Source organism: Gasterosteus aculeatus, chromosome 13, assembly GCF_964276395.1.
Source record: "Gasterosteus aculeatus chromosome 13, fGasAcu3.hap1.1, whole genome shotgun sequence".
Lineage (NCBI taxonomy): Eukaryota > Metazoa > Chordata > Actinopteri > Perciformes > Gasterosteidae > Gasterosteus > Gasterosteus aculeatus.
The window spans coordinates 12421684-12446858 of record NC_135701.1 but is presented as its reverse complement, the minus strand read 5'-3'; the positions used below and the strand labels follow the sequence as shown (position 1 = coordinate 12446858).

Here is a 25175-nt window from a genome sequence, read left to right as displayed (position 1 = left end):
GATGTTATGGTATTGGTATGTGCCCATGTACCCCACCCGATTAGGGAGCAGCAACATAACATGAACCCGATGGCATGTTGAACCATAACCTCATGAAGCAGCTTGTTGAATCCATCCGAACAGGCAGCGACCTGTTTGTGGGGCAGTTGGAGGCAGCAATGCTGCGTGCATTGTCAGTAGACCCACGCAGCCACTTTAGACTCCTCCACATCCATCCGTTTGGCTGTGAGCGATCTGTCAGCGAGGGGAGGGGGGGGTGTAGAGAATTCCAGTACTCAAATGCAGGTATCTGTACTGAGTCTGAAAAAAGGTGCTCAAGTATAGCGGTGCCACCTGCGGAGACAAACTGCGGAGAACACATTTTTCCACTTGACTGGCAAATAGTGCGTCTCAAAGACAACGTGGCTAAAACAATGGTCGTGAAAACCAAAGACACGGTATGTAATATGTTTCACCTGAACAATCCCAGGGAAATCTGACTCATGACAATCACAGCGCCAGCAGCAAAGCTACATGATTTATGTGATCGGTGCGGATCTGAGATCATCCCAAATGATGGAATTTTAAGTACTTTAGATATTCATGCCATGGTGGAGGTCATCACTGATATATATATATCTATCATATATAATATATATAGATTATATATATTATATCATTACCCTTGTTTGATTGATGGCCATATTTACACTGTCTACCAGATGTGTTTGACTCCAGGAGTGCCAGCTGTTTTCCCGTCAGTTGCAGACAAGTGGAGAAATATTTCATCTCTTATACAGACGCCGCAGGTTGTCACCTTGGCATCGAGCCAGACGGCCATGATGAGAGAAACCACTCTGATTTAAAGGGGCTGATATAATTCGTTGCAGGTTAAGAGTACTAGATCTCATTTTTGATATCTTAAAACAAATTAAGTGTTTAAAAAAAAAGAAAGAAGTTAACCTTAAAGTCTGAAAGATAACTAATGGTTTAACAGGAAAATAAGACCTATGGGATGAGGAGGTCTTTTCAGGTCATATTTGACTAATCTGGGTCAAGATTACACCATAATTGAGCAAGAATACAAGACGTCTGCTTTAGGATCATGTTCCCAGAAAAAAGTTGCACAAGCCACAGGTTTTACAATTATATCATTGTGAGGATGACACAATTCGATTATAGCACTGTGTATATGACGCATCAAGCCCATCACTGGTGAATTTACCCAGACTTTCACTAGAAAAATGTTAGACCGCAACCAATCATGATTAATCTGCCAACAGGTTGGGAGAATAACATCCTATGCGTCAGCTTGGCAGAAAATATGGACGATACCAACCAGTAGTGTCAAGAACTGTACACCTGAAATTAAAACCGTCATGCATCGAGGTTATTACAAATTATAACACACAGCTATATGAAAAGAATCAGGGAATTCAGGTAGTTGTATATAATAAAAAAATATATCTTTAACTCCATTACTATTCATACATCACAGGACTATTGACCATCTTTGCATCCCCTGCTGGTTGGTTGTTGAAGCTCAGTCACTTATTTAAAGGCGAAGCCCAATTCAAATCAAATCTCCAAGAGTGACCCGGTGTCCGGTAAATCAGTTTGGTCCCAGAGCTATTGAAATTGAGAGATTCAGCATTTAAAATGTTTGTCAGATTCTTGGTGTCCAGAATGTGACGAGTCATACTTAGTACTGTTGAAACAACTGCATACTTCAGTTTGTCTGCATTCAAGAGACTATGATTTAATGCATCCGTGATTAAAGATTATTATTCTGCAGCAATTGCAAATTAATTAAAGCCCCAGCCAGAGGCAGCCAGACGATCCAATGAAAAGTTCAAATCAAGAGTACATAAGATTTTATTAGCCATAGCCTTTGACAGAAAAACATCTAGTTCCTCTTGAACCACATTGACCGACAACATTGCTGACAAAAATCTAAAAATCTATTTTACCATTGTTCCGTCTTTCAAGGAAATGCTATGTCTAAAATGACCATTTTTCAGTCCTGGCGTCCACAGACTTGATCAAGCCCTTTCCCAGGATCCTAAAGTCCTCCAGTATGGCCTCGACGTTGGGAATGGTATTCGCTTGCTCCCCATTCACCTCCACTTTCCGCGCAGACATCTGCGACGTCTTCCATGAAGGGAAACAGAAAACATGACGTCAGACAAACCAATCAAGCCCTTGACATTGACAATCCAAGTCTCCTTTCCTACATTCATGATTTTGGATAGAGGACATAGCCTTGGTCTTACCTTGAAGCCTATTGGGACGAAGGCTTTTGGCTTCCATAAAACTGCGATCACTGTTCCGCCATGAGGGTCGCAGAAGAAAAGGGCTAGGTCGCCAAAAGCATCCTGAAAATGATTTAGATCAGTTAATGCTCACTTACGGTACTCCAAACCGTGTGCTCTTTCTCTAGGTGCCGAGACCAATTGCATAAACTGTTGGGTAACTAATATGAGAATGAAGTCATAATAGTTCAAGACAAATTCTAAGGACGCTATAAAACTAAGAAAAACAATCTGATCAGGCATAAATCTCACCATTGTGTGAGTTATTAACTCAAGCACAACCTGTTTTAATCTGTTCCTTTCTAGTTTTCTCAAATATTGGCAGCCACCATTCTGTCCTCCCCAAGTACAAGGAAAGAATATGTTCCTGCTGTGCATTTACAAACCGTTGAAATCTTTCTAGGAAAAACATATTGTGGACAGTGCAGTTCTTGGAAATTTATCCTTTCCGGAAGCTGAGACAAATGCTCGGCTGAATGCTGGGCGGAGCAGCGGGATTTGCACACGCAGCCTGCATGTGCAAATCCCGCTGCACAGCCTTCCTCACATGCTGTGTCAACAAGACAATATCAAAAGCGTGCCTGGCTTTTAACCTAAGCTTTATGGCAGACAAGAAACTCACTCTGAGCTCTGCCAGGTAGAGCGACACAGGGTTGTAGTCGATCACAGGCAGGGCCCCTCCAGACGGGGCGATGCGGCCAGCCATGAGGCCCCTGCTGAAAGTGACAGGGTGAGGGTCCACTGCCTGAGCGAGGAGGGGAACCTGCTTTGGGTTCAGGTGAATCAACACGTCGTAGGCATCCAGAGGAGGGCGCATGACCACCTACACATACAAAGACATTGGGTCACATGGCTGAGGAAAATTAAAACCAGAATTTGTTCAGGGTGGACCATTGAAGACAACGGTCCAGTAGAGCTTTTAACCGACCCGGACATCTTGAATCTGCTCTCTGTCCATCAGCTGATGTTCCAGTAACTTAAGACTCTCTGCCGCCACCACCACCACACGCTGCAGCATCTGAAGACGGAGACAAAACATTTGGCGGGTAAACCCGGTAGCTTTAGGTATTTCACATAATTTCAAACATACATAAAATCGATAGGCCTCCATTGTTGTTGTCAGTTATCGCAGGCATTTCCGACCAATTTCCCAGGGAAAATAAATGACCAACAATTGCAGACATGAACAGCCCACGCGCACGCACGTTTGTGTGTGAGCAATATCCAGCAGTTGTTGCATAACAAAGCCGCCCGCTTTATTTGTCTCAACTTGTCTCGTGCAACCGTTCAGTTACATTTACAGCTGGAAGAAAACCATTTACAGCTGGAAGTTGTACGAGTTCCTGCACTGGTAAATTAATGCGTACAGGACCAAACTGATTACTAGAAATAAACACACGCGGTAATTAATCTGTGTGTCATATTTGTCATCTTCTGTGCTACAGCATTCAAGTGCAACAAGTGCATAAAAGTGGAACAACATTGTTTCTTTGTCATTTTGAGAATGCAAAATTGCTGCCCCAATTCATGCACTTCATGAAATTCAAACACACAACCATAATGTGCATTTCAGAGGCCATGGTAGTATAGGAATGTTGCTAGAAAGCACTTAAGAGTGCTCTCTAGTGGTCATTCAGAGGTATTGAGACTCAGTCACACTTCAGCGCTTTGTTTGGAAACAGCATTTAGGTTTTTATAGTCGGTGAGTCAGTATGTAAATATGCGATCAGAAAAGGGGCAAATCCCCCTGAAAGTTGCGATTAGGCAACAATGATGTCGCTGAGGACGTCCGAGCACACGGTTCCTGTTCTCCGCCACTGTTCTAAAGGAGGAGGCAGAGCGAGGCTTCGTGTTCATGTTTGGCTTGGAGGGGCGGGAAGATGGGATTGCACAGGAAGCGGATCTGGGTCAGCTACGCACCATGGCAAGCTGGCCGGCTTGTCTTTTCTGTACACTACTGTGTGGTACCGGACTCTTTTACGGTCACATCAAAACAAGCAAAATCCAGGATGTTTTTTGGATTCCCTGCCAGAGGCATTTTTTAGGTCTCAAAAAGAGGACATATTCGGCGAAAAGAGGACGTCTGGTCACCCTAACTGTAAGTGAGCACAGTATTGGTGGTTACCGACTACGGTAGCCGTAATGCTGCAAGCGTCGTACCGAAACATATTTATTATTATTGGTTTTTCATACTGAAACATTTTGACAGAGCACCTTGAGCGCCGTGTCCAACCAATTGATCAATATATAAGGCGCTCCAGATTATAAGACGCACTGCCGTTTTTTGAGAAAATTAAAGGCTTTCAAGTGCGCCTTATAGTGCGGAAAATACGGTACATAACATTCAATGTAACCTAGAAGCTCGCGATAAATTCCTACGTAATCCCTTTGAGTGACCAATTGCAGTATTCAAATTATCTTTATCCAATGTGTAAAGGGAGAGTCGGGCTGACCTGTACACTAGGCGCACGCTTGGTCCACAGGGATTGTTTTTTGTCTTTAGGCGTAGCTAGAAACAAGACGGGCAGAGACTCCCTGGAGGCCATGAAGTCATTCCTGATCTCTGTGTAGTCGGGGGCTGCAGAGAGAGAGAAAGAGAAAGAAGTGAACCACAATACAACCTACCGTTGAAACAGTGAGGCATACGAGCAGGATGTAAAAGTATGTCGGGTGTGATAAAATGTGGTTCAGGGGAATCTGTTTGTTTGACACTGAGGGGAAAGGGGTCTGTGACAGTGTGCCTGCCTGTAAGCTGGTTGTTGAGGTTGACTATGAGCGGATTGTTCCTCCAGTCAAAGGAAGACAGCAGGCGAAGGAAACGAAGCAATCCGACCTGAGGAGAACTGAGGAAGACAGACATTTCACATGACCCATTGAACATGCAAAGGGAAGATGCAAAAAACAAACATGTCCCCCAAATGAGTTTGATGATGTCGACTGATTATAAATAAAGTAGGAGGCGTAGTTACCCCGGGGGAGTAAAGGGTGCAGGTTGCAGGAAAAGAGACGCCACCAGCAGGTCTGCTGTGTCCTCTGTGATGTCTTCGCTAAAGAGTTGAGCCCCCAGCCAGCGTTTGGCCAGGCGACATGATCCCCCAAAACTCTGGTGCTGCTGCTGGAGCCTATCAACAACAGGATGAGATGTACGACGTGAAGAAATGGTGTGTGGACAGCAAGCAAAACAACGAAGAAACGGGCATTAAACATGACAACAGAAAGGAAGGGCAAAGTAGGAACATATAACCTCAGAGGATTTAAATTGAATAACAAAATATAGGGTTAAAAGAGGAAACTTCACATCCGACACACGGTCGTGCGTGGTCTTGATTTTTAAGTGGTTTTTTTTGGGTGTATGCGCAAATGTTTTATCTGGGTAAAACTACGGTCTTGATTTTACCCATGCAACGTGCTGGTAAGCAGAGGCTTATGAACGGTGGCCATCTCCAGGGCCTGCGCCTCCTCGTTGTCCCTTACAACCAGTAGCCCCTTGTCCGTCATCCTCTCCCTCAGCACCTGAGCCTCACGGTGGTAAGCCACCTGGATGCGGAACAGCAAGCCATCCTGGATGTGTACACAAATGGTATTAAAACGGGGTAAAAATAAAATACACGTTAACTGTGCAAATTGTTTAAAAGACATGTGGGTGACTTTTAAACTAACTCAAAAATATACCTTCCAGACATCCAGGTGAGCTGGGCAGGGTTTGCATGTATAACCGTGCTGCTTCTCGAGTAACACTCCCAGGCGGATGTGGAAGGCAGTTCGGATGTGGCGGATGGCAAGGCGATCGTGAGGCCACTTTCCACTTCCTTCCATGTGACAAATCACTGCAAGAACAGGGTCACCAATGATGAGTTTGTATAGCTTAATCTCTGTGGTTAGGTGGTGGTAACGTTCCTGCTTTGAATACATAGTTTGTACCTCTGTCAAAACTACAGTACAGAAATCTAGGGAAATTGTGCTTCAGAGTGTAAAAATTCATAAAATACTACTCAATGGCAAAGAATGCAGTAATGGAAATGTTTAAGAGGTTGCTAGTGGATAGTATCTACCTGTGATGGGGGTGATGTAAGCTGGGCAAGGTTTGCTTTCTTTTGGCACCAATGATCTGGAAGTCTTTTCTCTATCAAAGAAGGAATAGCCCACCTTCAGTGGCACAGGGGGGAAGACCTGCAGGACACAGATGAAATGTTAGAACTTTCAAAGGCAAATTCAAATTCACACAATGTAGCAGACAACAGAATGCAGTGCCGTTTAAATCATGCAAGTGGATCAGTTCATTCTACCAATACTGCTAGTTGTCAGTGAAATAATTACAGCATTTACTTAAAAAAAGGCTTTACCTGTGTGTATCTTAGTGCAGGGTGGGCTCCTTGCACTGCTGTGATGGAGAGAGGCAGACCTTTCAGACCCCACAGTTTCCTACTCAGGTCATCATAAGACTGAACCACTAGTAAACTCTCCTCCTCTCCAGTGCTGGGCACCTGCATAGGACAATACAGATCAAACATTTGCTGAAGCTACAATTTATTATATACTGTATTAGTTTAGTAGCTAAACAGCATGAATCCCAATTAAACAGCAATATAAAGATAACATGCCAGGAAATAAAGCAGAGAAATTATGTGAAATATGCCATTTATTAAGTTGCAACAGGATATAAACAAACCATGCCACTAAATAATATTCAAAACATAAAAAAACGGTATTGTTGTTCAATTAACCACACCGCCTTTATTTTTCATTTGATATGAAGAATAAATCAAGCTTTTACCTCACTTCCCGTTTGGATGACGTCATCAACCATCGCCCCTACATATCGAATACAGGAGTCAGGGATGTCTGCATGCCTGGAAATACATTATTATCTTTATAAGAACGAGGCTTCAACAAATCCACACCAACACTCCCCTCCTTCTATCTATAGTTGTCGCAGACGGGTGTCGAATCGCATGTTCATTAACCAAAACACCTTTGGTTTTGCGACGGGTTTTGCGCTGACATTAGCTAGCGTTAGCCAGCGTTAGCTCGCTAACGTCCTTTCTTTGCGAGTTAGTTATTTAGCCAACGGCTAAAACGGAAAGAAAAACATGAAGCGCACGGGCAGGAGACGCAGCTCGGTGTGGGACTGTTTTGAACAACTGGGGAACTTTGTCCGCTGCATGAAATGTGACGCGAGATTGAAGTACTGCGGCGGAGCAACCAGCTCCATGATAAACCACATGAGCCGGCACCATCCGTCCACCGCGCCGTCAGACGAGGACGAGAAGCCGGTGATCTGCACCGTGCAGTGCGTCGACGACGAGAGCGCCGCCGGCGCGGACATCATGCAGGTCGCCATCATGTCGCCCCACGTCAACGCGGGGGCCCGCCTCTCCGAGCGCGAGTACGGCGAGAGGAAGCGCCTGAAGAGGAGCTCCGTGTGGGACATTTTCGTCAAAGTGGACGAGGAGGTGCACTGCACGATGTGCGACACCAAGCTGAAATACAGGAGCAGCACCACCAGCATGATGTACCACATCAAGAACAAGCACCCCGACACCATGCCCGGCGACGGCGGCTCGGGCGCCACGCACGCGGAGGTGACCGAGCTCATTTCCAGGATGATCGAGAGGGACATGCTGCCCGTCAGCGTGGTCGGCGGGGACGGGTTCCGGGAGCTCCTCGCGCACACGGTGCACAATTACAAAGTGCCGTCCGCGGCAGATGTCACGCGCCTCGTCGAGGGCCACTTCCACGAGAAAGCGGAGGAGCTCGTGGCGCAGCTGGCCAACGTGGAGAAGCTGGCGCTCACGGCCGACCTGTGGACGGCCCTTCCCTTCCAGAGGTACGTGACGGTGTCCTGTTCCTTCATAACGGCGGACTGGCAGGGCAGGTCGGCCGTGCTGCAGACCCACAAGCTGCCGTCTGACGGCCACGCGCCCGCAGACGGCGTGACGGGGAGGCTCCTGAGCACCGTGCAGATCTGGGGCATCGCCGGGAAAGTGACCGCGTGCGTCCACAACAGCGCGCGGGGCATCTCGTCGCCACAGGCGTTCATCCGGGGCACCTGGGACTACGCCACGTGCTTCGCCACCACGCTGCAGGTGGCGGTGAGCGACGGGCTGAGCGAGGCACTGGTCGGCGTCATCGTGGCTGCGGGGAAACTCGTCAAGCACTTCAACCGCAGTTTGCTGGCGAGTGAAGCCTTGGAGACCAAGCAAGTGCAGATGTGCCTGCCGCAGCACGCGCTCATCCAGTCGCGCAAAGCTCGATGGGACACCATCTGTGATATGTTCGAGCGGTTGCTGGAGCAGCGGTGGGCCATTAAGGCCGTGCTGTCCGATCGCACCATCACCAACCGGCAGGAAGCCCAGAGCTTAGAGATCGAAGATGATTGCTGGCAGATCATTGAGAACTTCACGCCTGTGCTGGCAACGCTGAAATGGGCAACGACAGTGATATCTGCAGACACAGAAGTATCCATTTCGAACATTTACCCAATCACTTTCAGCCTAATTCAGACCCACCTCGTGCCAAGGGAGAATGACGTTGAACAAGTCTCTGAGTTCAAGCTGAAAGTTCAGGATTCACTTAGAAATCACATGGAGGTAGGCGTGTTTCTATCAATTTGTGCTTCAACTGGTGTTTAATTGGATATACTATATAAGTGGCAGCGAACAAGAAGATTGATGCGGATTAAGATAAACAGCCCATTTTCTTTTGTCTTTACCAAACTGTACATTTAATTTTACTTTTACTGTTTGCAGGTAGACTCTAGCGACCTAGCCTCCAAACCAGCTCTGATCGCCTCGATGCTGGACCCCCGTCACAAACACCTCAGTTTCCTGACGCCAACGGGGAGACTGGCTGCAAAGGTTAAACTGCACGATCTGGTTTCAAAATTAGATGTGATAACGGCTACTGTGGGCCCGAAGGATGAACAGCAGGAGATCCCGGTCACACCGGATATCAGCCAGGTGGCAATGCCCGCGCAACTGAGAAGTGACACCAAAAACACCATGATGTTACTCTTGGGGGACAACTACAGTTCCCCCTATGCCACAGACTCTGAAGCCCAGGTAGATTACTACTTGAGGGACATTGCTCCGTCACTGGACATAAACCCTCTTGAATGGTGGAGGGTGAACGGACCAAGGTTCCCCAAATTAGCCACTCTGGCGAGGCACTATTTGTGCGTGCCTGGGGTATCGCTGCCGTCTTTATTGTCCGAGGCTGGACAAATATTTGCAACAATGCGCACTAGACTGAGCCCCGAGCATGTTGACATGATGATCTTTGTAAACAGAAATGCATAACTTGCATAGCAGTATATGATGGAGGTTTACTCGGTCCTCCAATAATATAAATGTCTTACGGAGCTGCAAAGTTCAAGTTGATTGGATGTTACATAAGAGAAGATGGCAGCTACTCTTCCACTGTTGATGGGTTGCGGATGTGAATAACGCTACAAACTTTTTCTTCAGATTTCAAATCAACTAAAAGTTAGAAGGCTGCGATGCAGTCAAAAGGACTACACCTAAACGTGTTCCCATGTCTGCCAGAGCTTTACGGCTCGGCGGGAGGGAGTTTGCGAAAACACAACACTTTTTCCAGCGCACGCTGGCTGTCAGGCACGATACAGAGAGCAGAATAAACTCACAATCATGTAGAGAAGGAGGTAACCTGCCGTGGTTTAAATAAGGTAAATGATGTAGGACTAGTTAGTTTAATGAAAGAACACTGTTTAGACCGGTTCTACAGGGAAGATTATGTAAACAATATCTGAGTAAACTTAATGTTACTTCCAATCTATAGTATTCAGCATGAAACACCAGGCACACACGCGCATCTAGCTGGGAAGCACAAGGTTGGTGGTTCGAGTCCAGGCGGTTCAATGTCGAAGTGTCCCTGAGCAAGACACCTAACCCCTAATTGCTCCCCGGGCAAAAATGTGAAAAAGCCATGGGTTTAAAGTGTAATGTAAGTCGCTTTGGATAAAAGCGTCTGCTAAATGACCTGTAATGGAAACGCCCCTAACCCTGTAACCTTTACCTCACCACTGCTATTCTACTTAGAACAGATATCTATATGAATAGTTTACAAATCAGAATAAACCTCTGGTTTGTTTGCATATTTGCATTATCAATACAGCTAGAAACTCCTCTACCAAACTAACACTGTAATTAAACAAAAATAATGTGATATCTGTAGTGTCTCAGTATGCAAAGATTAAATACATACAGCTGTAACAGATGTGTAATTATCTGTCTGGGGACGAGTCTCTTTTGGCACATGGTCTCTCCGCCCCACACCACAGCCTCGGTGATGGAGCCGTCCTGAAAGCGCCGCAGCTCCGAGCGAGAACCCCACAGCTGACGGAACTCAGCCGCCTAGCAGACGGAGGATCACCGTTATTGTTCAACGGTGGTAACACATGAATGATAAAGTTACATTAATAAACCAAACAAACTTTTTTTAAATGTACAAATGCTGCACGGTCATGTGATAAGATATTTTTTGCTAGTGTTAAATGCGAACCATTAAAAAAAAGTGACAATTGCATAAATAAACTTTATTCAGTTATATAGCATTAGTTTCTTGGAAAATCATATTGAATTAATTAATGTTTACATTTAAGGACTTAAAGAACAAAATACACTATGATAAGTAGTAAGTACAATTCCGTTTCTTCTTTGTAACACTTTATTGACTAAGTGAACTTAAATGATCCTGTATCCTCTACACGGATGGTAAAACTAATAAAACATTACACGCGTGCACAGAGGAGAAAGCGGGGCGGTTACCGTGGGGCTGTCTGCAGCTGGGCCTCTTTCCAGAGCAGAGGCTGCTAGCTCCGGATTCAAGAGCAAACCAAAGGACAGAGGAGGCTGATCTTTGTGTTTTGGGGCTTCACTCTCCACCGGCCACTAATGAAACAAATGCATTTGCAACAAGTTCAGTGATCTCAACATGTGTGTTTATTTCTGACTCCTTTTAAAAAGACACTTTCTAAGCGGTTTGATTCAAAGTGGTAAGAGTAGCGGTATTAACGCTGATTAAATGAATTTCATTAATTAGCTGGGAAGAATCAAGAAATAAACCTTTCCTACCTCAGGAACGGGCGAGAGGGAGTGGGTGAGGAGGTGGATCCTTTGGCCCAGTCCCTGCTGAAGTAGGGTCAAAATAAAAGGGAGCGCAGTCTGGACATAATTTCCACTGTGGTCCATCAGTTCACTGAGGAGATCCATTTTCTTACAGCTAGACTGAAGCTTCACCAGCTCACATAACCTGAGTGGGAGATAAAAAGCAGGAGGAAAATTGGACGTTAACAACCAAAAGGGGAAAATATTTTCTTAGAAACAAACAATCGTTCATAGAGCCGTACTGGAATACGTGGTCGCTTGTCCTTATCATTGGTTTGGGCGTCATGAGCAGGCTGTCGAAGCCATCCACCGTAGGGTTGTCCCAGAACTCCATCGATACAGACGCTTCGTGCTGCAGCTGAACAAATTTGACAATGATCAAAACCTCCGGCTTAATCTCACGGGTGTAAAAGCGTCATCTAGTTTGGGCAAAGATCACAAACCGTTTCCAGTGCTTACCTGTTTGTAGGTAGAAGCCGTCATGTCAGCACACATGTTGAGATGTCCAGACGGGTCAACAAACACAACCTGGAAAGCGTTGTGGAACTCCGCAAGAGACGGCTGCAAGGAAAAGAAAGGTGATTAATACTGGTACTGGTTAACTTAGGGGGTAACAGTTAATGAACTTCTTGCACAGTTTTAGAGCACTCACAGCTGTAGAGTCAGGATCTCTGGCCAGGCTAATTCCATTCACGGTCAGGTCGGTGGAGGCTGAGGGTTTGAATGAGAGGGGGCGGGGGGGGGAGGTCATCTTACATGTATCAAGTTGTGTTACTGAAATAAAAAAACAGTTTGGGGGATTAGAAATATTTTACCCAAGAAGTTCAAGCTGTTCCGAAGCAGCTGGTAGGCGGTCATAGAGTTACTGATTCTGTGAGTGGTCAGCAGATAAGCCAACAGCATTGACGCCAGGAAGCCATTAAAACAACCGGTGCCCTAAAACACATCGACAGAGCAATGGAGTGGTGAGGTTTAGATAAACAGTGTCAGAAGACAGAACAAATATAATTTTAAAAGGAGGCATTTAAGCTCTGGATGCAAAATAATCATTTCAAGCCTCCTACCTGGTCGAGTTCTCTTTGCCGAAGCCAGACTTTGAGCAAAGCCACTCCATCAGCTAAAGCTGAGCACTGGGAGCTGACAGCAGACAGAAACTGGAGGTGAGCCCTGGGCAGTAAATCCCCCAGAACAGAACTATTGTAATGCGGGGTGGGGGGTTCGCTGCTCCCTGCCACAAACAGAAAAAAAAAAAAAAAAAGTGAGAAATTGGTCCGATATGTTGATTGAATTGTTGGCGTGAATGTCGCCCTAAATCAACATATGATTAAAGGTAATGGGGCGATGGTGATAATATTTGACGTGTATGAATGAAGAATCTCACCCTGGAACATCTGCAAACCGCTGTACCACTCTGTCCGGATATTGTTCCTCTGCGGGTGGAAACGGCTGGGCTTGAAGAACCCAGGAGGCGGACCGGCATGAACACGCAAGGTGAAGCTTGAAGAGTCTTTACCTGACACACGGGACACCACAGTACCATCATTACCAAAACCAAATACTCCAAAACAAGCATATGCAAACTAAGGGAATTGATGGTCAAATCCACGTAAGGATCAACCAAATACAACGCTCTTGAAGGCTGGTAGTTGTTATACAACATGATGTTTATTAAAAGTGAAATACCAGAAGGGGTAAGGAGCAGAACGGGTTGCAGTCGATTGCCATGCAGACAGGAGTAACGCATGCTTCCGATGTCAGAGGAGGAAGCGAGATACTGGGCCAGGCCGGCCAAGTACAAAGCCCTTTTCCTCGGATACCTCTGGTTCAAAACGTCCTTTTGTTGGAGGACATTCTAAAAACACACGGATGAAAACGGTCTCTTGTGACTATAATGTCAAACCACATTCATGGCATTGCTTGAAGATGACATGTGTTTACAAGAATGAACAGGGACAGGTGACTTACAGCTGGGATTGTGACAGCCAGGTCCACCGTGATGCGGGGTTTGGTGCAGGTGCCCAGCGGGTAGCTGCCGATTAGATCAACAGAAGCAGGGGGCGCCATGTGGAACTTGCCTTTGGTCGTTTTGGGCACCAGGAGGAAAGGAACCTTCACTGCACTTGACAGCCATGACAGGTCACTTAACTGAACACGGAGAGAGGCAAGTACAAAAATCTGTTCACTGGTATATTTTTAGCAAATTTTTGGAAGGCTGAAAGAATACAACGGAGATTCTATGCCCAGTTGTGAAGCTGTTTTTACAGATATTGTACCACATACCTCAACTTGTGGGGAATCTGGTACGGTCCGCAGCAGCTCAGTGACTGTCTGAATGAAGGAGTCGATTTGCTGTTTCCTACGCTCACTCAGGACGACCTCCTTCAGCAGCTCTTCCATCTGTTATGGGCGAGAGATCGTAGACTTTTTATTTGTACGCGAGGATCTGAGATGTTTTTGTCTCCGTTGCCGGCGCTCAGGAGGTCTCACCTGCATTTTGAGCAGGCTGCAGTGGAACAGGCTTTCGGCCTCTTTCAGCTGGTTCAGCTCCTCTGCTGTAGGAGGTTTGTACAGATCCCTCCGGGACAACTTCGCCGGGTGATATTCACCCTCCCCTCCGGCATCCTCGGGTTTGCTCCTTTTGCCATTGACGGAAACCTGGCTTTCCTCCTCGTGATTCTCTGAGGGAACCATCTGTGAAACAAACAAAACAGCACAGCAGCACGTGGAGGCAGTCCATTTAACGTTTGACATTAAATTGTATGGCTCGTTTGAAGTCAGATAAGCAGCTTAGAATATACACCCTGGGCTAATGATAGCTAACTAACCAGGTGTATGCTGCTAAAAGCGTTAATTAACGTACGCATTTCGCTTAATTCATTATTAAAAGTATTACCGACTGTATCTACTGTACACGCAGTTCCTCTTAAGCAGACATGACGCAAAGTCTTATCAATGTAACGTGAAATACCAAAACTGTAGCCCGTAAGCAACACCCGTGTTACCATTGAGTAAACTGTCGCGTGTTTTAACTAAGTCAGAAATCAGCTAAATTCATAATACATGTCGCCGGTCGTACCTCTGCCCGTTTCTCAGCAACGGTCGACTCCTTTTTCATGTCCAATGTGCTCTAAATATGATGATAATGCCGATGTTTGAGTTGTGATCAACACGGCTTTTCCTTCATTGCGCTCACACATGTGCAATGGATCGGTCAGACTTGCTGCCAAAGCAAATGCTTCTCTGATTCGTGTAGACGCGGCCAGGGCGAGTTTTTATTGGTTCGCTGGTTTTTGAGCGCCCTCCCCAAGTAGCTTCAACAAGGTAGGTTGCACGAGCAGTCTCCCGTACGATTGGTGCTCTCTAGACCCACTGAAAAAAATGCTTATGCGGTCCAGGCACGTATGTGTTCAGCTCGTCCTACAGATTTTTATGTTACATTTCATGTCATTTAGCTGACGCTTTCATCTAAAACCTAGAAGAAAACAAGAAAGTGCAATTTCATCAAATAAGCCGATTTACAACTTGCTATAGAAAAGAGCCATCTAATAGTTCATTGTGTGGTAAAAAGCATTCAAAGTTGTCACCTCCCATAGAGCAGAAATAATAGAAACTTTATAATCATTGATTATTATTATGATTTGAGGAAAACTGTTATAAATCTATCCTGGGCCTCATTTGAAGGGGTTGAAAGAGAAATGTCCAATAAATGCAAATAGCACCAAACTAAAACCAAATGATTATTCTGTGAACACAAATATTAGATTAGTCAACAACAAAAAAGATGAAAAACAACTGGAAAAAAGAAAATTGGGAGGATTTCTTTGAAAAGATGAGCACAACTTTCTGCACCCAAAACAACTGAACAACAACAGAAACTCTGCCAACATTCTCACAATATTTACTGAAGTGCCAATGAAATGGTGCATGAGGTTAGGTTTTTTATGTCTTTTTTTGTAACTTAGATTGTGTTTTGCTTCAAATTCAGTATTGGTTTCATTGTGATGTGAGTTGAAGGCCTTTGTCTTGGTAAGCTTCCCATTAAAAGATTAGATCCAGTTTGGATGCTGACAATAAATAAGTATTTCATATATTTGAATGGATTTAGTGTGTACAACATAATGTTATTGTTTCCTCAGACTGCAAATGGGGATCAATAATTGCCTCAAACCCAAATCTGTTACTTTAACCTAAAACCTTCCTCAAATATAAATGATCCTGTTGTTGTGGTTGTTGTTGTAGTAGTAGTAGTAGTAGTAGTAGTTGTTGTTGTTATTCAGCCGTCTGGAAGATTGCGCATTCATTGAAGGATCGTGTCAAGAATGTGTTATTTACATTATTGGTGATCATTTTCAACCAGGACCAGTGCAACTGGTCAAAAAATCTTAACATGCAAAAGTATAAAGTGTCTCCCGCCCTTAAAAATGACTCAGCCTGTAAAATGTTTCAATGTGCTGACACCATTTAAACCTCTCAGTGTTTCCAGGTCGGCGCGGAGGATCTAACGTGAGCGCTGGAAGACGCAAGGATGATTCATTGAGTTTAATGTTCTCACTGCATTGATGTTCGACCAATAAGAACACCAGACGCAGATGTGCATCATGTGAAGTTTAATATTCCGCTCGATAGTAATTTATAGAAACCATTAAAACATCAGAGGGTTTAGAAGCTGCAGGATGCAGTAAGATGTGACATCCAGTAAACGGACTATGATCCAATTAGAGAACAGGAGTTGAGAGTCATGTCGATAAAGAAATAAATGTGATCATTTGGCAATCGGCTTCGTTACAGTTCAGACTGGCTACATTGTTTCACAGTATATTTTCTCTCCACTATTGAAAATCCAATTTAGGCAAAATCGTAAAACTGTCCATAATGATGAATGAACTGATAATATGACTAATATCATATAACATAATATATGACTAATATAAGAAACAGTATCATATTTCAAATATATATATATATATATAAAATATAATTTAACACAATATCATACAACTAATATCCTAAATATAGCATCATATTTCATATTTCTAATATAATCTAACATAATATCATAGAACTAATATTATAAATATTGTGTGTTTTTTCCCCATCCCCCACCATTCAACAACTCAAACATGAATTATGAATTATGATGAATTATATTCCCCTCTCAAAATAGGCGTGTTCAGGTTTGCATATGAATAACACAAAGAATTTAGCCTTAATGTTACATACTGAAATATCCTTGCTTTTAGTTTTTATATTAGGACCTTCTATCAAACTGCAACAGGTTGTGGGAGGCGTATCTAGCCTTTCTTGTTTATATATTCTGTAAGTATATATTGATATAATATCGAAGCAATGAAAACACATACAACGTATTCAGTCTTTTAGGTACCTTCTTAATATGTGCACAGCGTAACAATATTGTAATGCAAATCCTTTTAATTCCTTCAGCCGACAGAGCACACTATAGGACTTTAGAAGGATATTGTTCAATGAAATTTGGCTCATCTTGCTCTAAATACAACCTCAATAGTGGTATAAACACATTTTATGATACCTTTTCTTATCTCTGACACAATGGTGTGACTTGAGGTGGTGGACCTGAGGTAACCTGATCAACAGAAAACAGTGGCATGGTAACATCACTTCGTAACGGCCTCAGCTTGGTTGGCTCTGCAGAAGAGTTGAGAGGGTTCATTTCAACTGCTCGAGAGTCTGAGAGAGAAACACCTTTGGCCAACACCATTGTGTCCAGCCTGAGAGACCCAGAGGACACCATACTGTCCCTTCCATGTCCAGTGGGGGGGGATTTATTCTGCCAGATATCAGCCTCATTTGCCTTCTGAAACTTTGTTAGCTGATTTGTGGAGCTGGTTAGTTGCTTCAGTGAGGTTACTATCCACTCCGTTCGCTTGTCATATCCTGGTTTAAGTGTGGAACGTCCCCTTGGTCTCCTGGAGTCAGGTTTTGTCCATTTTTCTTCCACAATCTCATACTGAGGAAAGATGTGTCGAGGGAGCAAAGAGTAATCCAGCTTTTGAATTGGTTGGCTGCTCTTAAGCTGATGAAAGGATCCAGCTGTGTGCTTAGAAAAATCTACATCCACATCCCTTTTCTCTGCTGAACAAGGTAGGGATGGAAATAATTTGCTTGGAAGTGGCTTGGGTATTGGTGGTAAATTAACCCTCTGCTTTTTCTTTTGATTCATTTTGGGTGGAGGAAAAGGACTACGCACTTTTTGGTAGTTGTAGCTGGGAGGGGTCGTGGGAGTCGTTTTCTTTTCAGGTTTCTTTGGAGATCTTTTTGTCAGAGGCATAATATCATGTTTCCGGTTGACTCTTGGCTCTGCTTGTACTGGGACCTGTGCAATGTCATCATCCTGTTAGGTAAATACAGACATACAGATATGAATAAAGATACTGCTCGATCCAATCCGGAGAGACTTGCAGCAGAAAGGTCAAATTAAGAGTACCTGTTGTGAGGCCGCGTGATGTCGAGGGCTTGTCATTACAAGAGGCACAGATCCTTTAACCCAGGGATCCGAAGGTGGCGGCAGAGGCTCCGAGTCTTCAGTTTTAGATGTTTTCTCTGGTACTCCCCCTTCATCTGGGCACAAGATGTGCTGCTCTACATACTGTGTGAGGTAGCTCTTGGCCCACGACACGGAGAACGGTGTTATCTTGAAAGTGAACACAGAAATATCATGAATGTTGTACCTGTATTATGTGTGGTTGAAATTAGTGACGGTAAGATACGATTTTTTTCTATCTCTCAATGGGTGTCAACCAGTGGGTCGCTGTTCACAGGGAAATACAAATAAAAATCTTTTTGCCTTTTCAGTTTTACCTGTCTCTTAATGTAGGCTTTGAAACAACCTTCCGTGACCTTGCTCAACACTTCCTCCATGATTTCCCCCACTGCTTCGTCTGAATCCTCCTGGGTCAAGATGTGCGTCCATTGGCTATGAGTTAAGACAACGGGGATAATATCAGCCGCTTCCAGTTCTTCTGTTGGAGGTGTAATCGCTTGAACGGACCTTCGACTTTGATTGTCAGCTCGGGATTTTGCTGCAGAGCGAGGCATCTCGGTTCAGAGGCTGTTGTGAAATATATATATATATATAAGTATTGAAAATAAACAAGTTAACATGGAACAACATCCTTCAGGCCCTTTAAGTTTGCATGTTGCTGTGAAAATGTCCCATGGTGAACATTAGTACACTATGGTGGTAGTGATCAACCTTGACGGTTTTCATTTATCTACTTCAATATAGCAGTATAATGGACTCGATCATTTGAAAAATACCATTTGCATACAAACACAATCCACACATCCATCCAAACATAATTCCTTTCACTTTGATGTGTGGAAGTTTGGACAACTAAGTGTGAAAGGCACAGACTACATCACAAATGAAATGCGTGTCCCAACTTCCAATGTTCTTTATACTAATTTAGCTAAACTAAAACAAGTGACATAATTACTAAAACAAGCCATGCTAACATTAGAAAGCAAAGCGGTTTATGATATCAAGTATATGTTGTTATAGTGAAATGTACCGTCACATGTTTATTGAACAACTCAACCTAAACTAATCAATCCAAGGTTATTAGAAACGTAACGTTATTTTGATCATTTGGGGCCGTTTACTAACCTAATGTTGGATAGCGTTGCACGCTACTGTTAAACTGCTGGGTACAATGTTGTGTATCATTGTTTAGGTGGGCTAACTCTAATTAAACATGGTTAAAATGGCTACAAACAAGGACATTTAAACCGCTACATCGACATCGTTTAAAAGTCACTTCTTGCAAATCATCACTGTTACAATGATATAATCTAAAGTCTGTTTACAGCTTTACCGTGCACTCTTCTTTGAACCCTTCTTTCCGCGTTGTCCTCGGTTGCTGTGCAACCGAGGACGTAAGTATGACGTATGACGTAGAAGTGGCGTTGTCTCTATGGCTGCGGACGACGCGGAGGTAATCCTGCTGCTAACAAGAATTTAGCACAGTGCTTCGTTCCCATGGACTAGGAATTATTACAATAGCGATTATTACAGCCAATTGCAAGTGGGACAATTGCTATTTAGTCTGAAGCAGAAGTAATATTAATATTTGTGGCCCTCATCGTTACGTGGTTTTAATTGACGTTAGCTAGTTAGCTAACATTGCCAGCCTGCGGGACCCCGGCAGCTCTTTAATTTATTTCGCTTTGACCAACACCACAAGAGGAAGGTAGATCGATGTATCGGAAAGAGAAGAGCATCCAGATCAAAAACAGCGCCTCGGCGCTGTACAACAACCTCGGCGTGCTACGCATCGCCCCCCGGCGCCTCACCTGCTTCACGGCGGTCCATGCTAACGTGGTCAACATGGTGAGCGCGTCCTGGGACGGCCTCAACTATTCCCACCGTCAGCTACAGTCCAAGGAGCCCAATGTCGCCACCAGCACGTCCCTCATCATGCAGGTCAGGCCGAGTGTGTCTTCATGTCGTCTCCTGGTGTCCTACACTCACGAGTCTCCTGCGTGATCAACCAAGTGTGTGTTGGCTTTCATTCAAATCAGATGATCACTGCAGGAATCGATGTTTGCATAACTAGTGCCACGAGAAAAGGTAAATTCTGGGAAGCAAAAGACATCAGGGGACGTTTTTCCTAAGAAGTTAATAAAGTGAGCAAAAGTAAATACGTATAGTCATGGCAAAAAACTTTTTAAGTGCTGAAAAAGCGCCATATCACAGCTAAGAAAGGTTAACCATCTCCTCTAATGGGTTCCTTCCTGACATGTAATACTAATTCCAACAATTTTTTTATTTGTCTTTTGCAAATATCAATGCATATGCGTTTCTTTCCACAATATAAAGAGAAATATATATGATTCCTGTGTTTTCTGGTGGCAGGCTGCTTTTTGTGCTCTGCCCTCTCGTGATCTGCTGGTGGTGACGTCTCAGAAAGGCATCCAGGTGAGTTTTTGTTTATCTCATTGACATTCTCTACATTTGGAGGAAGGACTGCTACATCTGCATCTTGTATGGTTGTATCAAGCAAACAAAACAAATAATATGTGTGTGTTTACTGAATTTCTTTCTTTCACATGCTATAAATCCATTGTTTTAGATGTATGAATCTGATGGCTCCACCATGGTGTACTGGCATGCCCTCGATACTCCAGAAACAAATACAGGTATAGTTGCATGCAAACTGGATCTTCTGCAAATGTAGACACTCAAATATGTCCTTTCTGAATTATTTACATGAAGACTTTGATAAGGGTCAATAAATTACATGACGCAATTAAACAAAATAAAGTGTGTGATGATACAACAGATTGTGAAACAAGTACAGCCTATTGTTTCCACAAACATGTCAAATCCCAAACATAAACCAAACTCTAAAAACATCAGTAAGAGGACCTGATTATTATAATCAACATTTCTTGGTTTGAAAAGATTTACTCAAAGATTGTCCTAGCTTTTTTTTGCCTCCACATTCACGTAGAAGTTCATATATGCATTTTTTTTGGTAATATTACATTTGAGTGTGGGAGAAAACAGTTTTAAACCCAATATATCTTTCTCTCAGGTCAAGCCATGTTTGCTCGAGGAATATCCGCAGTGTGTGAGAGCTTTATATGTGTGGGTAAGTTGTGAGTGAAATACATTTTAGTATTCAAAACACCAGGCCAAACTTGACTGTCTCTCTCTCTCTCTCTCTCTCTCTCTCTCTCAAGGCGTTTCAACTGGTGCAATTCTAGTATTCGATGTTCCCAGTAAGGGCAGTAATATTACCTTGGCTGATGTCGTTGAGGGGCACAAAGAGTCCATCACTGACATGGCCTCAGAATGCTGTGGTGGCGAGGTATGCTCATCAGTGTGTGCATTGCCTGCTCTCTGTCCATTATCACCTTTATTATATCCGGGTTACTTACAGATGTACAGTATTATCCCCTCTGTGGCTGTCTCCCTCCCCTCAGGTGTGCGTAGCGGATCTTGTCAGTGCAGACGATGGGGGCAACCTGTGTGTGTGGAAGGCCGGGGAGGAATTTAGTTTACTCAACCATATCCCTGGCTTTGAGTAAGAACTTTTATTTTTCTCAGTTTTGGTAATGAAGTGTTGCAATGGTAGCCTACTTGTACTAAAAGAGTTACCTGCTGAAACGATGTCACCACCATTCTCTTTCTTTCTAAGCCCCGTTATATCTCTTCATTATGTTACCTTCTACTGTCTTTGGTTTCTTCATCATTTCCACCTGTAATTTAATTTCCGTCATCTCTTCCCTTAATTCCCTCATCGCAATCATTCTCCACCTACCTCGCTGCCCACAGTATTAGCTGCTCATCTGTGAAGTTGTGGAAAGGTACGGCGGTGGCAGGTTACGGCACAGGCCAGATCCGTCTGTATGAAGCGGTGACGGGTATTCTGCATGCCGAGGTCAACGCTCACGCTCGCTGGATATACTCACTGGACGTTGCTCCCTTTTCTGGGCTGGTGAGTTCTATAAACCAAATTTCCTTTTTAAAAAAAAAACTTTATTGGCTTTACATGTATTATTTGAAGTGGCAAACACAGCTGTGACGAAGAATAAATCATAGATTTTCAAGCAAAAGGCCGTCATTATTATTTATTATTATACAGCTATACAACATGTTCAAGTCAATCTCAAGTCATGTTTTGGGAATATCTCATTCCATCTGATTTAGCTGCTGTCTGCTGCTGAGGACTCGCTGGTCAGGGTGTGGCTCCTGTCAATGAGCCCAGAGAGCCACAGCGTGGAGGTAACCAGAATTAACAGAATTCAAATTGGTTTAGTCTTAATTGGTTTAATATCAAGGCAGGATTGATGATCGCTTCCTTCAGGTTTAACTTGCACTTACTGCTCGACCCTGACTGTGTGTTTTCCTCATTTCCTTTTTAGATTGGCCATTTGCACAATGAGTGTGTGACCGACACGCAAATCTGTGGCGCCAAGTTCTGTGACAGCGACGGTTATGCCTTTGCAGTGACAGGCTACGACCTGAGTGAGATTATCCGTTACACCCAGTCGTAGGACTACTCCTATCAATGTAGTATATTGGAGTGTTTCTGGAGTCAAAAGAGGCTCTACAAGGAAAGGGGTATTTGACAAAATATTTTTGGGGAGAATAATTATTTATTTAGAAATAAACCAATAAACAGGGCTGTGGGTCAAAAAGGAAGAAGCGACCGGGCAGATTGGGGTCGCCCTTAAGTTTAAAGGGCATGTAACCTTTAAGTGAACCCTTTAATAAAGGCGGATGACAACTATTTAGGAAACTCCACATTTTGGTTGCATTGTATGTAACTCTAAAACTCCAGCACTCACGTCAAAATAGCAGATAAAAACTCCCTTCCTTGTGTTTGTGTAATTTGTCAAGATTATACAAACCTTTAGAGAAAGTAGAAGGAAAATATGATATGAGGTGTATTGCTATTAACACTGAAATGACATAATAGAGAGAAAACAGCAATATTTATATAATATATGGAGACAAATATGACGAGTCAGTCGGATGGCCTCATGCATAATGTTGTGTCCGCAGTGTAGTTTGTGACAGACTTCAATGTATAATTACATTTTACTTTTTGGTTTGGTTTGGTTTTAACTTTAGTTTTCTTTATAGCCAAAGAGATCTACATCTGAAGCAACGTTTTTCCAAATGTGTCTATTTTGTATGTGTTGCCCTTGCTTTCAAAACCTATTTTTATTTTCTAGAAAATTGCTTGAAGCAGAAAGAAGTTTATTAAAAACAAGAGTAACCTACTTACGGCTTATTATCAATTTCTTCCACAGAATTTCTGGCCAAAAGCAACATATTGTACATTTAGAAATGGTCTTTTAGGGTCTGTTGAGGGAATATGCCTTTGTAGCAGTTGTGTACTTTCACTTGTGTTGTGTTACACTTCAGGCACATCTGATCTCGTTTTGGGTCCAATCAGGCGTCTATTCACGTGCACAGCTTCCAGCAGACATATCTGCCACCATAACAAAGTCCTCACAGACCACCTCGGTGACAACAAACTACCACAACATATTACTTTGAGCGTTTGATATGAGAATTAGACATCTAATTTAATATATAACCTGCAGGAAACGGAACAAACAAAAATACACTTATTTAGACGTGACTGCCGGGCTTGTACCAGGCCAACCCTCACTGGTGACGTAATGCGGTGCGCACCGTGCAAGTCTGCAGGGGCCCAGCAGAGGGTGCTCCCAGGACACAAAAGATAAGACGATATTCCTCCATTAATCATTTTTGGAAATGCGGCGTGTGTTGCAGCAGCTAGGGTTGTGTATATGTACGTGTGCGTGTGTGTGCATGCATGGAAAATGCTCCACATGAGTCAGATGCAGGAGAAAGTGGGACGAGGAGACAGAAGTGTTATTGTGTTATTGTGAGGGGGGGGGGGGGGTCACCATGATGACAGACCCTGGTCTCCGCTGTTGTCACACAGTCCGATGGCAGTGAGCACAAATGAGCATCTGAAGTGCTCGACCCGGGACAAGACTATTTGGTAGAATGAGCTGATGACTGAATGAGCTGCCCAGCTGCCACAGTGCCTCATGGAGAGCCAGGGTGGGATTGTCCAGGAGGGCTCTGAGTTTGACCCTCATCCTTCTCTCATCCACTGACCCCGGACTGTCCAACGCCAGACCAGCGCCAGACCAGCGCCAGACCAATCACAGAGCTGGCTTTCCTCACCAGCTTGTTGAGTTTGTTGGCATCTCTCCGGTCCTGATGCCACCACCTCAGCACACCGCAGCAAAGAAGACGCCCCGCTTGTCTCAGCGGGAAACTAATGCTGGTTATACATTCTAATTGATATTGACAAAAATAAATGAAGAAATAATAGGAACATGTTATGGATTTGTAATAACTTAAATTGACAATAATATGTGAAAATATTGGCCAGTCCTGCTACGCCTAAGACAAACCTTGCTAACTCCGCTGTAAAACCTGGTCTCGTTTATCACGGGTGGTGTGCGTATTTGTCGTATTCACATTAGGTATTGTAATCCTACCCACCTTGTTATGACCAGATAAGAAGAATCAGGTCAGCATTAATTGCGTGCTGTTTTTCAGTTTAGGGCCGAGTGTGTATTAAATCCCTCAATTTGAGTCTTTTCTGGTTTGCATTCAACTCTGGTCACATAACATCGACTGACGAGACTGTTTTGAAACCGCATGCAAAGCAAGTTACATAACTCAAATTTGGCAGGTACCATCTGACTGCCAACAGAAATGCAGATGGCCTTGTTACTTGTAAAGCACAACCATTGCAACACAGTGCAATCACCTAAGGTCCTCACCAAATCAATAATTCTCAGTGTGTCATGTTGTATCATGCCTCCCAGATGCCTCGAGGGAGATAGCTGACTGTGCTGGCTGAAGAGGGTCAGTGGAGGACCAAACTCAATATGAGGTCCCGAATGACACTGAGATTACATAACTAACTGGAACAGTAAGGAGAGAGCAAAAGGTTGGTCAAAACGGATACATGAAAAGGAGCAAAGGTTTGGCAGGAACAGTGCGTAGTAATAAAAAAGGTTTTTAAAGATCGTGCAGGGAGCACAGAAAGGAAATACAACATCAGTTTTCACAGAAAAAACGGGGGAGACAAAAAACAGAAGTAATGTATTCCTTTTTAACTGAGTCAATAGTTCTGTGCCACACTCTAGTCCCAAAGACAGCCGCGGGGCCACTCATGCTGTGTACTGCTACAGTACTTGTCAATAGTCGCCCCAT

The 25175-nt window shown here is 43.8% G+C and overlaps 4 protein-coding genes across 5 annotated transcripts; 2 read left to right on the top strand and 2 right to left on the bottom strand.

The window, feature by feature from the left end:
* Positions 1 to 1838: 1838 nt before the first annotated feature.
* Positions 1839 to 14682, bottom strand: nol6 (nucleolar protein 6 (RNA-associated)). The gene is made up of 26 exons (XM_040195873.2): positions 14493 to 14682; positions 13904 to 14107; positions 13697 to 13813; positions 13382 to 13561; positions 13100 to 13268; positions 12798 to 12929; positions 12481 to 12644; positions 12232 to 12352; positions 12069 to 12127; positions 11876 to 11977; positions 11659 to 11774; positions 11384 to 11561; positions 11078 to 11200; positions 10515 to 10663; positions 7066 to 7141; positions 6635 to 6775; positions 6344 to 6461; positions 5964 to 6118; positions 5689 to 5852; positions 5261 to 5413; positions 5037 to 5134; positions 4745 to 4869; positions 3220 to 3309; positions 2914 to 3114; positions 2253 to 2354; positions 1839 to 2130 (listed from the first exon to the last, which is right to left on the bottom strand). The coding sequence occupies exons 1-26, from the start codon at positions 14529 to 14531 to the stop codon at positions 1981 to 1983; spliced, it is 3426 nt and encodes a 1141-aa protein (XP_040051807.2). The 5' UTR covers positions 14532 to 14682; the 3' UTR covers positions 1839 to 1980.
* Positions 7074 to 10519, top strand: LOC120830889 (E3 SUMO-protein ligase ZBED1). The gene is made up of 2 exons (XM_040195874.2): positions 7074 to 8881; positions 9041 to 10519. Exons 1-2 carry the CDS (start codon positions 7382 to 7384, stop codon positions 9587 to 9589), a joined length of 2049 nt encoding a protein of 682 aa, XP_040051808.2. The 5' UTR covers positions 7074 to 7381; the 3' UTR covers positions 9590 to 10519.
* A 1326-nt stretch (positions 14683 to 16008) lies between the features above and the next one.
* c20h2orf81 (chromosome 20 C2orf81 homolog) lies at positions 16009 to 19888 on the bottom strand. Of its 2 annotated transcripts, none has more exons than XM_078087600.1 (4): positions 19748 to 19888; positions 18254 to 18503; positions 17880 to 18086; positions 16009 to 17786 (listed from the first exon to the last, which is right to left on the bottom strand). In XM_078087600.1, exons 2-4 carry the CDS (start codon positions 18488 to 18490, stop codon positions 16971 to 16973), a joined length of 1260 nt encoding a protein of 419 aa, XP_077943726.1. In that variant the 5' UTR covers positions 18491 to 18503; positions 19748 to 19888; the 3' UTR covers positions 16009 to 16970. The 2 variants fall into 2 exon arrangements, with proteins under 2 accessions (XP_077943726.1, XP_077943724.1); XM_078087598.1 differs by lacking the exon at positions 19748 to 19888 and adding an exon at positions 19270 to 19332.
* wdr54 (WD repeat domain 54) lies at positions 19327 to 23188 on the top strand. The gene is made up of 9 exons (XM_040196387.2): positions 19327 to 19877; positions 20310 to 20372; positions 20527 to 20593; positions 20992 to 21048; positions 21140 to 21267; positions 21383 to 21483; positions 21735 to 21897; positions 22110 to 22184; positions 22325 to 23188. The coding sequence occupies exons 1-9, from the start codon at positions 19653 to 19655 to the stop codon at positions 22454 to 22456; spliced, it is 1011 nt and encodes a 336-aa protein (XP_040052321.2). The 5' UTR covers positions 19327 to 19652; the 3' UTR covers positions 22457 to 23188.
* Positions 23189 to 25175: the final 1987 nt, after the last annotated feature.

Excerpts from the sequence above, each read along its gene's own strand:
- c20h2orf81 (XM_078087600.1), bottom strand. The coding sequence starts at position 18,490 with ATGCCTCGCTCTGCAGCAAAATCCCGAGCTGACAATCAAAGTCGAAGG. Across the intron at positions 18,087-18,253 it reads AAGCCTACATTAAGAGACAG|ATAACACCGTTCTCCGTGTC; the intron begins GTAAAACTGAAA and ends TTCACTTTCAAG. Across the intron at positions 17,787-17,879 it reads ATCACGCGGCCTCACAACAG|GATGATGACATTGCACAGGT; the intron begins GTACTCTTAATT and ends TTTACCTAACAG.
- nol6 (XM_040195873.2), bottom strand. The coding sequence starts at position 14,531 with ATGAAAAAGGAGTCGACCGTTGCTGAGAAACGGGCAGAG. Across the intron at positions 11,775-11,875 it reads CGGCTTCTACCTACAAACAG|CTGCAGCACGAAGCGTCTGT; the intron begins GTAAGCACTGGA and ends AAATTTGTTCAG. Across the intron at positions 3,115-3,219 it reads AGCAGATTCAAGATGTCCGG|GTGGTCATGCGCCCTCCTCT; the intron begins GTCGGTTAAAAG and ends TTGTATGTGTAG.
- LOC120830889 (XM_040195874.2), top strand. The coding sequence starts at position 7,382 with ATGAAGCGCACGGGCAGGAGACGCAGCTCGGTGTGGGACTGTTTTGAA. Across the intron at positions 8,882-9,040 it reads CACTTAGAAATCACATGGAG|GTAGACTCTAGCGACCTAGC; the intron begins GTAGGCGTGTTT and ends TACTGTTTGCAG.
- wdr54 (XM_040196387.2), top strand. The coding sequence starts at position 19,653 with ATGTATCGGAAAGAGAAGAGCATCCAGATCAAAAACAGCGCCTCGGCG. Across the intron at positions 21,268-21,382 it reads CAGAATGCTGTGGTGGCGAG|GTGTGCGTAGCGGATCTTGT; the intron begins GTATGCTCATCA and ends CCCTCCCCTCAG. Across the intron at positions 22,185-22,324 it reads CAGAGAGCCACAGCGTGGAG|ATTGGCCATTTGCACAATGA; the intron begins GTAACCAGAATT and ends TTTCCTTTTTAG.